Source organism: Parasteatoda tepidariorum, chromosome 10 (genome assembly GCF_982258835.1).
Source record: "Parasteatoda tepidariorum strain Cologne lab strain chromosome 10, Ptep-v5.0, whole genome shotgun sequence".
Classification (NCBI taxonomy): domain Eukaryota; kingdom Metazoa; phylum Arthropoda; class Arachnida; order Araneae; family Theridiidae; genus Parasteatoda; species Parasteatoda tepidariorum.
Genome location: NC_141764.1, coordinates 77,416,909 through 77,430,297, shown reverse-complemented (window position 1 = coordinate 77,430,297; position 13,389 = coordinate 77,416,909). Strand labels below are relative to the sequence as shown.

The 13,389-nt window shown below is 30.3% G+C and overlaps 1 protein-coding gene across 1 annotated transcript in view; it reads right to left on the bottom strand.

Moving 5' to 3' along the window:
- LOC107440975 (orexin receptor type 2-like) overlaps positions 1-13,389 on the bottom strand; it is a 103,935-nt gene that overhangs the window by 38,869 nt on the left and 51,677 nt on the right. Inside the window, exon 2 of the mRNA XM_016054083.4 lies at positions 652-2,732. Within this exon, the coding sequence (XP_015909569.3) occupies positions 652-1,080 (429 nt within the window). The 5' untranslated portion in view covers positions 1,081-2,732. The remainder of the gene's footprint in view (positions 1-651; positions 2,733-13,389) is intronic.

Below are 13,389 nucleotides of genomic sequence, written 5' to 3'. Positions count from 1 at the left end.
AAAGTCTAAAAAAAAACAAAATACAAAAAATATTGAAATTATACAAAAATAATAAATCTTTTTGAAAAATAATTAAAATTTAAGAAATAAATAAAGTTCAAAATATGATTTAAAAAAAAACTTCTTCTGATTTTTTTTTAATTATAGCACACGTTAATTAGAGTTTTTTTTATAAGTAAATACGTTTTTGAATTATTTTTAAGTTGTAGAGTTTATTTATTAAAAGAAGCAAATCTTAATTTTTTTTTTGTATTTTGGCTTCTTAACAAAATATACCAAATAATTTTCGTATTTTACCAATAAATTTAAGTCTAATTGATTTTATTACACTAAGAAATACGGCATGGTCAGAATTACCAGAGTATGTTAAAATTTATCTTGTTTCTGGCTCTCCGGGAAAACCAAGAAGCTCGGTAATTTATACCGACGCACTTTGGTAATGATTTTTGTTACAGTATTAGTGGTTTTATTATATGGTTTCATTATGTGCAGTAAAATTTGGTAAATGTCCCTAAACCATCACGACTCTATGACCCCGTATAGAGGTGATCGCTGATGCTGCTTCATTAGTGTCCACTTTTCTCTTAAACAAAGCTCATATAACACTCATTGCGAAAAAAATGGCAACAACACTTAAATAAAAATGCATACCTGGAGATAAAGCACCAACTTGCACATTATACTTCCGAAAAACCACGTTTCTGTAACATCCCACAATACAGATGGCGGTAAGCAGAAGAGAATCACTAGAAAATCGGCAACGGCAAGATTGACTATGAAGTAGTTAGTGACAGTTCTCATGGAATGGTTTCTATAAACAGATATGCATACTAAGGCGTTACCTATGAGTCCTACAAGGAATACAGTCAAATGAAAAGCTATCAAAATCCACTCAAATGTATTCGGGAAGATGTAAGCTTCAATCATATCGATATAGTCTTCGTCTGGTACACAGTACTCATTAGTACACAGTACAGTAGAATTCATAGGATTTGGATTATTCGGAGTAATCCCTTGCTGTTTTGGTGGTTCGGGAGACGAATAAACTAAATTATTGTTGTAGTCCCAATCACTGTACATGATGCCTGATTTATGTTGGATAAATTTAAATTGAAATCAGATCCATAGAATTTCAAAGATACGTCTTTATCTATCAATGATATTTTCTAAAACATTTTCGTTTATTAACAAAGTTTTTGTCTATGAATGTATTGTATTATCCATCAACAACATAATTTAAACTGGTTCTTCTCCTCCAGTCATATGTTATTATATATTTTCTGCTGAAACTTTTCGTCAATTAATAAAGTATTTCAAAAGATTTTGTCTACCAATGATATATATTTTAATTTCTTCTTGAGTCTTCACAACAATGTGTTGTCTATCAACGATACAATCAAAAGCATTTTCTTTTATCAATGATGCATTCTTTTCCATCAGTGTTGTATTCTGAAGTACTTTCTTCTATTAACATTACATTCTTGACCATTAAGGAACATTTTAAACCATCTTTGTCTATCAACGACGTCCTCCAAATTATTTTAGTCCGTTAATGATGTACTGTATTTCAAAGCATTTTTGTTTATTAACTCTATCATAAAGCTTGTTTGCTTAACTTAATATCTAAATTGCGTCTTCTTTCATTTGCTTTCTTTCTTTAAAAAAAAAGTATTCTTTAATGTTTTTCCTCAAAACGTTGTTTAAATATTATCTTGTTTTAGACTGAAGTTTCAAAAACGTGTTCCATACATTGAATATTAAATAACTTTTGATAAAATATTACGTACTGAAACTCATTTTGTGTATGCTCAGCTTCTGTTAAGTTATGGACCAATTTGTTTCAATTAAAGTGTTGTTTTACACATTTTGGAGAATTAAATTGCTTAATATTGTTGCTTGATGTTTTGCTCAAAGATTATTTTTCAGATTATTTTGATTATTGTTTAATTAATTCTGCTCAAATTTTGTTCAGATTTATTCGATCAAATTTTCGTGATAAGTAGTTTCTGAAGAGGTATTTTATTCCACATTGCATTTTGAGGAACTGTAGTCTTATTGAATTTCTCTTGTATTACACACTATAGTTTTATACATTTTGTATTTAGTTCCATTTTTAATGATTTCATAATATGGCAAGTATAAATAACTTATGGGCAATATAGCATATAAGTTAGTTTCGTTAACATTTAGCATTCATTATTTAAAAATAAATGAATAAGCTCAATATCTTGCTGGAATTATTTTTATAATGATAGTCGAAAGACATTTATTTTATTAAAAACCGTATACTTAATACATATTTAATTGCATAAAGTTATATGCTATTTTAAGCAAAATCTTGAAATCTAAAACTCATTTTAAAACTATCTGAAGAAGAATTTCATCATTTAGTTATTTTCTATAACATCTAATCCTTCATTTCCTTTCATATTTAGTTATCATCGTTTCATATTTTTAAATGAAAAGAATTTAAACCATTAAAATCCCTTTGAAATTTGATTACTTTTTAAAATAGTTTTTATACCTGTATTTGATCAGAATTTCAAAACGCGATGATGTCTAATTGCTGTTTAATTCATTCTGATTTAAAAGCAACAATTTCAACCAATCAATACATATTCCTATTGATTTAAGTTGAATAAAGATTTTTCAGCCTCGGCTAAACCACTAACATTTTTCTGTTGTAGATTGCAATATGGACCTGCAATTTCTTTAAGTTTCTGCAAATTAATCTGAAAATAAAGAACGATATATTGTTAGAAGAGTATATAGGTTAAATGTACTTTTACATGTAAAAAAAAAAATTAAATTCTAATACAAGATTATTTAAAAAAGAATTACACTATATTTGCATTCTTTTGAGACAAGTACTATGCCCTTGAAGACATTGGTCGATGAATATATAATTTTAGCGAATGAATTTAAATCAATGAATTTCAGAATGCATATAGACACATAAGAAAGTTTTTTATTATTCTATTAAAATTTGTCATAATGAAAAATTTGAAAAAAATTAATTTATATACTTACAACCGACATTATTTATACACATATAGTCACATGTCATCTTGTAAAGAATGTTCCAACTAATAAATTTTGATAGAAAATACAATTTTTAGATTAAAAACTGTGGCTCTTTATTTTAATTTTTAATGTACGCAGTTAATCTTTTTCTTTGAAAAAGCATAAAAGTTTATAAGGGTCGCATACGGACTTCACTGCAAGCATTTTCAATGATTTTTTCTTCTCCTAAATATAAATACGGCTAAATTTTGTGGACACTCAATTTTATGAGCGTTTGTACGCTTGTTGACTTTAATTTCAGACTACAAATTGATCTCCAAGAAAATAGCTGTGGTGGTTCAAGCGATTGAGTATGACACAGGCTCAAATCCCAGCGATGGCTGGTGGATACTAAAACTTCTTCTAGCTCACACCCACCACAATACTGATATAAAATATTCACGGTGTTAAATGGATTATGTGTTAGAATCCGCTTGCCAACGGGATAATGGTTTTCGTGGTTTTCTCCTCCATGTCACGCAAATTCCAGTTAGTTCCCTTGAACTATGAATGGGTTTGAACTAACAGCTATGATTTTAGTTCATTTGTAATCAATATTTAATTCGCATAAATTACATATCGCAAATTACATCTATATTTAACTGACATTAATTCATATAACACAATTAACGCAAAATTCAAAACTTAAGCAAATTATGGCAAATTTTTTTGTTCGTGTAAGAAATCTTTTATTTAGTGATAGTCTATTTATAAATAGATTCGGAAAAAATGATTTTAATCTCTTTAAAAGCCATTTAAACTTAAAACAGAAATTAAATTTAATGTTTGAAGATGATTGCAATATAATAAGAACATTCAATGAAGGAAGTTTTCAGACACAGGGAAATGAAAAGTATAGCTTAAACTACCAAAATATAATAAAATTGACCGTGTTTCGGGTTCTATTGGAACAACAAAAAGCTTCGTAATTTTTACCAAAGCGCTTTGGTATTGATTTCGGAAAAACAAAATAAAAAATATGGTTTTATAATATGGGATAAATTTCAATAAAAGTAGTAAAATTTGGTAATTTTATTCTGATACCTCAGAGCATAGCATAAAAAGCATTTATACGGTTAAATTTATTTTTCAGTTTGTATTTTTTGGTTGGTAAAGTTTTGGTAAAGAAACGAAATTGAGAAAACTGGAATTTCCGATAAACCGTAATCGTATGAAAGGAAAAATTACAAAACGAAGGAATTAAATACTGGTTATTTTTGGTTTTATTAACCAGAATTACTGTTATCTTTTGCTAAAAATGTAACTACCTTACAGTACGGTCACTTCACCAGAATTTGTCTATTCGAGCACAAAACTACAATTACAAAGATACTATCATTTTAAAGATTCTAAAAGTTCAATTTAAATATTAAAAAATGCTTTTATTAAAGATATATTTAATTAAAATAAAAATTTGAAGAAAAAAGTATTTTTTTACATGTTATAATACACGAAGAAAATAATTTTACCGTATGGTATCGTAATGGCTTTTTCGGTAAAAAAAACAGAAGCATAATTTTGGTTGATAACACGAATGAAACCAAAATATACGGTATTTAAATCATTCATTTAGTATTTTTTCTGTTAATATGTTAACGGTTTCTCTGAAATTCTGGTTTTCAAAATTATAGTTCTTATTACCACTCATTTAGTAAAACATACTAAACTGAAAAGAAATTTAATCGAATAAATAGTTTTTATGACATACGCAATGATGCCATGATAAAATTATGGAATTTTACCACATTTATAAATGTTTTTTATCACATTTTATCAAATATTATTTAATTGTTAATATCATCAAAATCATTACCAAAGCACCTCGGTAAAAGCTTGTGTTTAGTGTTTCAGTAGAGACAAAAACAGGGTAAATTTTACCATATTCTGGAAGCTTTGACCATATTTTTTTAGTGCTTGATTAAAATTAAAAAAAAAATATCACTATTCATTTCATTCCTCCATTTTGAATTGCATATAAGCATACTGCATTTCATTTGTAAAGATTCTGACAAATTATTAAATCCTACAATCTGTGAATTAAATACTGATAGCTTTATATCATCCAATTTCTCTCTTAAATATTTGGGCTTTTAAGCCATTGATCGATGGATTTCGAGCTATTTTAGTCATCGAACGTCACTCCTCATACTTTTAGTAATCTAAAAGCATCATTTCTAAAGACAAGGTATAGAAGCGCCTGGTCAGCAGAGATTAGATAAAGTTTGAAATGCACTTGCTTTTCCGGTGCTATAACAGGGAACTATAACAGGAAAAGTGGGAAACATAACAGGAGATACAGATTATTCGTTCTGGCACGTTTTGTAGGAATGTATAAGTATTGAATTCTAAATCATAAGAGCACTGAATTTATTAGGAGCAGTTTTAAAAAGTGCCAGAAGCTAATGTAACATAAAATATTTGTAAGTAGTGTTGTTCAAATTTTTATCAATGATCTATTGCAACTTTAGAAGTTTTTTTGAATGATTCGATCTTAATTTTATAAATTTTTATCAAAAATTTTATGCGTATTATTTTATCTTAATTTTTATCAAGTTTTACTGGCTAATGTATAAAATTGTTACTAAACATATAGGAATTAATATAATTAATGTAGTAAGAAGATTTCTTTTTATTGAAATCTAGCATTTAATTACAGGTTTCATAAAATCCAAAGTAAAATCAAGTAAAATTTTTTAAATGCTTTCAATTTTATTCAAAAAATTTTATGTAACTAATGAAACGTGGTCGAAAAAATGTGGGTTAAGTTAAAAATTGTCGAAAAATTAATTGCAGGAATAATATAATTTCAATGCTTAATTAATAAGTATTAAAAAATATTTTTCTGCTCCGAAATAAACAAGAACATGCCTTTAGCCGTGCTCTTTTTATTGAATTAGAAATTAAAATTCTAACATAAACTTTCGAATATTTGTATTTCTGTAACCATTTTATTTAATTTTCATGGTCATGGTTTGAATAATATAAATTTTCATCGATAATAATAAAGACTGATCGTCGTATTTAAAATTACAAAAAAAAACTGCATGATATGAATTCAATAGTTTATTTTATGGTATGGAATCTGAAATATTTGTAACTTTAGAAATTTTATATTTAAAATATATAAGTGGTTTTTTATATTTAAGAATACCATCTTCTTTAATCTGTACAAAGTAAAATATGCCAAGTAGAAAATGTAATATATGACATTATCTTCGATCAAAAATTACAAAAACAAAACTTTACTATCCCCTTTAATTATTGGTATAAAAATGCAGTGCACATTTCAAAGCTAAAGTCTTATAGTTGTAAAGTTATTACTTTACAATTTATATAGAAAAATACATAGTATTTTGTATCATATTCAATAAAATATTATTACTTTTCTTCACCTTTTTACTCTTTAATTTGAAAAGAAAAAGCTTTGAAAATATTTTTTTCCGAAAACAGATTTATTAAATTAAAATCAGTTTTTTACTAAAGCTAACTATTAACTGAATAAAATACACGATAAAAAAGATTAGTTTTTAATTTGAATATCCACGCTATGTAATATTTTTATTCAAAAGATTAAATTATTACTATTAATCTTTGATAAAACAATTATAATAAAATTTTAAAAGTTTCAATAGTTCCAGTATTAAAAAATATGTCATTAATTTCCCGTCTGATTGTGACGTTATTTTTGCTTAAAAATTGAATAAATTTTATCCAAAATCTTGCGTAAATTTTTTTTTTATGAATTTCTTTCCTTGTATTGCTCTTTTATATTATAGTTCAATGCGACATGGTTGTATAACAAAATTAAATACTGAAAGTAAATCAAAATCTGTTTTAGTGAAAGTGGTGACTTTAAATAATAATTAATAATTTTAAAATAATTATTTAAAGGAAGTACGCGAGTAAACAAACATTATTTCGTGATTTTCATATATGTGCTAAATAACAGCTTACGCCAAAAAAATATTTTTGAATTGATCACACTAATAAAATATTCACTAAATAAATTAAATAAGCCGTTCGTCTATTGTTTGAATATGACACTAATTTTGTTTTTATATAAAAAAGTATAAACTTTAATTTTTGCTTATGATATCTTTTGCGACTATGGCGTTATTTTTTCTTCTATGTAAAAAACATGTTAAAAGTGGCCTAGTTTGATTTCTAAAAAAAACGTGCTAAATAACAATTTATTTAATTATTATCTTACCATATTCAAGCAAAACAGTCAAATAACCGTAAATAAGATGGTATTCAAACTGTGAGGAAGACCGTTCATTAACTGCTTTCACCTAATACGGTTAAACAACCAGAATCTTATCGCACCAACTAGACCTACCAAAGGAAACAACTTAGTTCCTTAGTGGTGGGTACTTATATAGCCGAGAGCGCTAATCTGTCAATTTCATGACCCACAGAAAGAGGGTTCGAGTCCAAACGTTGACACCATATTATTTCTCCATTTCCTTAATCACAAGAATAATTTCCTGTGTTCTGTGCTCTCCATTTGTGACCCTGTGCTGATATTCTCACTCACGTATCGATGACAGCATCAAAAAAACTGCTAACTTATCTCCAATGTCGGGTTAGATTTCTTTTTTATGGTTTCGAAACTATTCTTGTTGTAAGCGGTTGAAAAACCGTATAGTTTTATTTTTACGGGTTTTTAACCATAATTGATGAATACGGTTTTGAAACCATAAAAGTTAAAATGTTCTTTGCCGTAAAGCTTACGGTAAATTGGATAGATAGACATTCGCCGGTTTTTGTACCATAATTTTCAGAATAGAAATTCTAGCTAATGTCTCCATTAGTAAATGAGTTGTCTTTGAACACTAATAAATAATATTAAAAATTTCTTTTAAAAAATACAAGAAGTGGTTGAAAAATCGCATAGTTTTATTTTTATGGTTTTTTAACCATACTTGATGAAAACGGTTTTACAACCGTAAAAATTAAAATATTCTTTACCGTAAAGTTTACGGTAGATTGGATGGATAGACAGCCAACGGTTTTCGTACCATAATTTTAGAATGGAAATTCTAGCAGTATATATAAACGTCTCCATTAGTGAATGAGTTGCCTTTAAACACTAATAAATAAGATTAAAAATTTCTTTTAAGAAATACAAGAGTAAGCAAAGATTATTTCTCGATTTGCATATCTGAGCTATAGTATTATAATTAAGTTCCAAAGAGAATTTTGAAGTATTTAGCATCAATATCACGCAAGAATTTTGAATGGTAATTTAAATGGTAATGGTATTAATTTCTTGTTTGACTATGGCGTTATTTTAGCTTTGATGATTCATATAAGAGACGCAGACTATGAATGTGCTTATTTTTAATGAACTTGCTGTTCAAAGTGGCTGAGTTTGATGACAGAATTAAGTACTGAAACTAAATCAATGTCTCTTTTAGTGGATGACTTGTTACTGAATAATAATGAAATACTTTTTGTTCCAAGTCATTTCATACTTTATTTTCCGAGTAGTTCAAATGCGTGGCTCATAAAAAAGTAATTGATTAAACGTTAGCGTGACTTTTCCACGTTCGCTTTTAAGGTGAATCATAAATAATATAACGGTTCCTCCATTTTTAAAACAAACACGTAAACCGTGATTATTATAAAAAACATAAAATAAGCATGAATAATTAGTATTGTTGTAACTGTGTGTTTTGAAAGAACTAAGAATATTTTGTTTAAAGCAGGTTTAGATATTTGCTTGAGAAATATATGTCATACAGTATTTTACTTGCATATATTTTGCTTGCTAATATTTTACATGCAACAATATTTCACTTGCCTCTTATGATTGTTAATCTATTCAACAAATAGGTAAAATTATATTGACTTTATAAAATAAATATTCTTTTTAAAAACATGAAAGTTAAAAACATCAAAGCTAAATCAATATAAGCGACATAGTATATTTTAAAAGAATTGGAAATATTTTACTTTACAAAAAAACTATTATTAGCAAGAGAAAATATTTTTCCTTTCTTTTTAGGAATTTAACTAATGTTTATAGATTTAATAAGTAGTTGAATTACATTGACTTTCTAAATTAAATAATATTTAGGACAAAAACACAAAATTTGATAAAATTATTAACATTGTTGAAAATGCACATTTTTGGAAGCATCAGGAATATTTCGTTTTAAGCGAATTTATATGCACTCTCAGAAATTAAACTCTCACTTTTGACGATTCTGAAACCCTTGAGCTGTTTGTTATTAATTTTGAGAATCATTTCCCCTCAAAATCACGTGATTTGCGAGGAAATGCGAACTCTTAAATATACAGGTATATGACTAAAATATTTCTTTACCTTTTTACCTCATCGCAGTGCATTGTGGGAGATTGCTAACTGGAGTGATGATCGAAACTAGAATGACGACATAAGCCTCCCGGTTCGTATGGTAGTCAAAGAGATATACCAGGAAGATACTGGGTTCGAATCACGCTTCGGACATGGGTGTAATTTATCTCTCTGTCGTTTTTGTGTTGTTGGGGTGACGCTGATCTACCTATATTGTACTTACGAAAAAGTGACCAACAATGCCAGTTCATACTTTTTTTTTGTAAAACAAAATATAATGATGAAAGATTCAATCACTTTTGAAAAAATCCATTTCTTCGGCGATAGTTATTTCACCATTTAAACAAAATGTTTGCTCGTTTCATCAAAAGTGACGAAAGTTTCGCTAGATTTGAGTATCCATTTTTTACAGTATATTGGACGGAAAATTCATCGCAATACGGAAGACGGAACTATTCTTTGTTTTTCAGGATTTTCACGAATGTTTATGCTAATTAAATTATATTGACTCTCTGAAATAAGTGTATATTTTGAGAATTGTTGTAGTATTTTACTTACGTCACTCTAAAACTTCACCATGGGTGATTGAGCACGGTCCGGGAAATATCTCTGAGAATGATAGGAAAATCTATCGCATTTTTAATTCTCAGCAGAGGGGATGGCTCCCCCTCTTTGTGTCCCACGATCTGCACCGCGAAGCCGAGCACTTGATTGTAGACGAGTTTAAGGGACGAATTACCACGAAAAAAATTTTCATCGCAAACTCTATTTCACTTCCATAACTGCCGGACTGATCTTTAAGACACGGTTCCCAGCAGATAACCGAAGTCAAGCATCACTGTCTTCGGTCAGTGTACAGGTGGATGACCACTTGGATCAGTCTGCGTAGGGACCGAGGGTGTGCAGTATTGGTCCTCGTTAAAATTTACTACCGTAAAGTGCACGACTTCGCGTGCAGATCGTCGGGCTACCGAAACGGGAGTGTCATCCCCTCTACAGAGGATCAAAATTGTGATGGCTTGTCTTCGGATCTTCCTCAGGGATGTTCCTGTCTCCAACAGCCCACTGTGCAGCTCTAGTGTGACGTAAATTAATTACAGCTACAACAAGTTCCGTAGCTAATTTTAAATTTAAAGAATGGAAGAAAAGAGTTCAGACAAGCCTAGACTAAGTTTCAAACGCTGAAAAAATTGAAAAGATCAAAATGCAAATAAATTATAGGCGAAGCTTTCCTACTGCAAAATCCAAAGTTCATAATTTATTTTCATTTTGATATTTTCAAATTTTTTTTTCAGTTAAACTTCATGGCTAACTCTAGGTTTGTATGTGCTCACTTTTCCTGCACTATAAATTTAAAATTAGTTATGGAGGTAAAATGGAATTTGTCGTGGGAAGTTTCTCTCGTGATATAGCGTCCTCTTAAAGGACAACCGATATCGCATTCCCTAGGTCCCTTTACAAACTGATCAAAATGGTTACCCCCCGATCACTGACCACAGCCAGTGATGCTTGACCTTAGTGATTTTCTAGAAACCATGTTTTGCGACCAGTCCACCGAGGGGCATTTTTAAGATAAGAACATAAATTGAGTTAGAATATTTAATATTGCTTTTGAACACCTGATGACTTCATTTTGAACTAGTAAGCTGAAAGGCGTGAGAAAAAGAGAAGAGAAAAAAAAGGAGGTAGGAAGAAATGGGTGAAATTTTCATTTCTGAAGAAAAGGTAAGCAAGCAAACTTAAATGGTTGGGTAGTCTGAAAGGAAAGTTGAAAGTTCCCCTATTTCTTTTTCGTTTTTTTTTGTCGGTTTTTATATGGGTTTTAAATTTTAGGTAAATATTCAAAGAAAAAGTGAATTTTGTTTAGACACGGATGGGGTGACAATTTTTGATCTTTCAATTCGTCAGAATGTTTAACTCACGCGTTTTGTGCTTAATTACCTTTATTTGTCCTAAGTGTAAGGATAAAATTTAATAATTTTTTCTTAAAATTTTAATTTTATTTTACTTTGCATGTCTTTTTTCTCTTCATTTTCATGCATTGTCATCCAATTCTGAACTGTGTGCTAAATTTGAAGTTTGTAGCTAGTCGGGAAGTTAGTTTAAAATCGATTACAAAATTCCACCCGGACAGACATACACGAAGGCAAGTTTATATAAACGTGGTAAAATAGCAGTTATGCTTGGAGCACGATTGATAAATTTTGGTAAATCATAATAAACAACTGTTCATAAAACTTTCTAACTGGCATTGAGCTGTCTAAACTAGAAAATGAAGTGGCTCCTTTCTTTTTTCCACTGGATCACTTTTTATGGCACTATTTATGTTATCTTATCGCAATGTCACTAAACCACTTAACACTTCCCACCGTTGCCAGATATATTTTCTTTGAAAAATTAAAATTTCAGTATTATTTTTTTATACCCTGTTTGTTTTATATTTTATTTTACAACTGTCGTTTACCAGCCAATCCAATTTTTTGGGTTTACGACTATTAATGTTCAACTCAGTAGCCTAGTAATTTTGAACCCAATGGATCAAGTATTGGGAGAAATTTAGCCTTCGTGTAAAAAATTTTGACGGAACTGACCCACATTTGTGTAAAATGGATAGGAAGAACTGCGTAAACCTCCTACGGTTAGCCTGACGTAAAGGGGACTCTAACCAGAAATCCGTCTACCACTGAGGATATTTTTACGTCATCACTGTGGTCAGTGCAAGCCGGATGTGGAATTCATATCAACCAGCAATCGCGGAGATCCGAACCCGGTGAACGCACTATCCCCTGAGTCCACGCGGTTCTTATGCACTGTTTATAATAAAGTTTGGAAAAATAAAAAAAATGACTATGACTCGAAGAAAAGTTGTATGTTGAGCCGCGATGGCTCAGGGGATAGAGCATTCGCCTTCCATTGAGTTAAACCGGGTTCGATCCCGGCGATGGCTGGTTGATACTAATTCCACATCCGGCTAGCACCGATCAAAAAGCTGACGTGAAATATCCTCAGTGGTAGACGGATCATGGGTTAGAGTCCTCTTGCCACCTGGCCAACCGTGGGAGGTTCTCATGGTCTTCCCCTCCATATAACGCAAAAGCGGGTTAGTTCCATCAGAAAGTCCTCCACAAAGGCAAATTTCCTCCAATACCTGATCCAGGAATTTCCTTGTCTTCTGGATTGGGTTCAAAATTACAAGGTTACGGAGTTGAACATTAGTAGTCGAAAACCCAAAAATTGTGTCGGCTGTTCAACGACGGTTATAAAATAAAGTAAAAAAAATGCTGCACGTTGAATTTAATGAAACTAACACATATCATTGTGCACATCTTCATGTAAAAAATAACATCACAATGAAAAGTAATAGCGTTCTAGAAATTAGCATATGCAAGATATAGACAAATCATATGTGTCCATTTAGATTAGGAAAAATACCGTCATTATATAGAATGATTTACTTTAGCGGTTTACCAGTTCTGTAAAGCCATTTTTCTTGTAAAGTGGTTTTAAGCGTGGTAAGTGTTAGAGCATAAGGATTGAGAGCTACTACCCACCTTCCTAAAGCATCCCAAATGAACTTGATAGAATGTCAAGACCAGTGACTGAGCTGGCCACTCCACTCCCTGCTCTGAACTGCTTGCTACTGAAGATGTTTATCCACAATACGAGACTTGAACGGAGTAGCGTTATCGTTCTGTAGTGCGAAATTGTCGTCTATCTCACCAACATAAGGGTGCACACAAACATCGAGGATGTCATCTCTATGCACGTCAGCATCCATGGTTCCGCGTGGAGAGACATGAAGGTCTTTGTTCATCCAAACATATACCACCCCACTAAGCAAAGACTCAACCTCCTTGGAAAGCACTTCACTCAAAAATATTTGATAGATGCTAGCAATTCCAAGTTCAACGTACAAATCGAATAATGCTTGCTAACACATTGAAGGCAAAAACACCTGGACTCATCTGGAACATGAGGATAGCCCTCCAGCTATCAGCCATTCA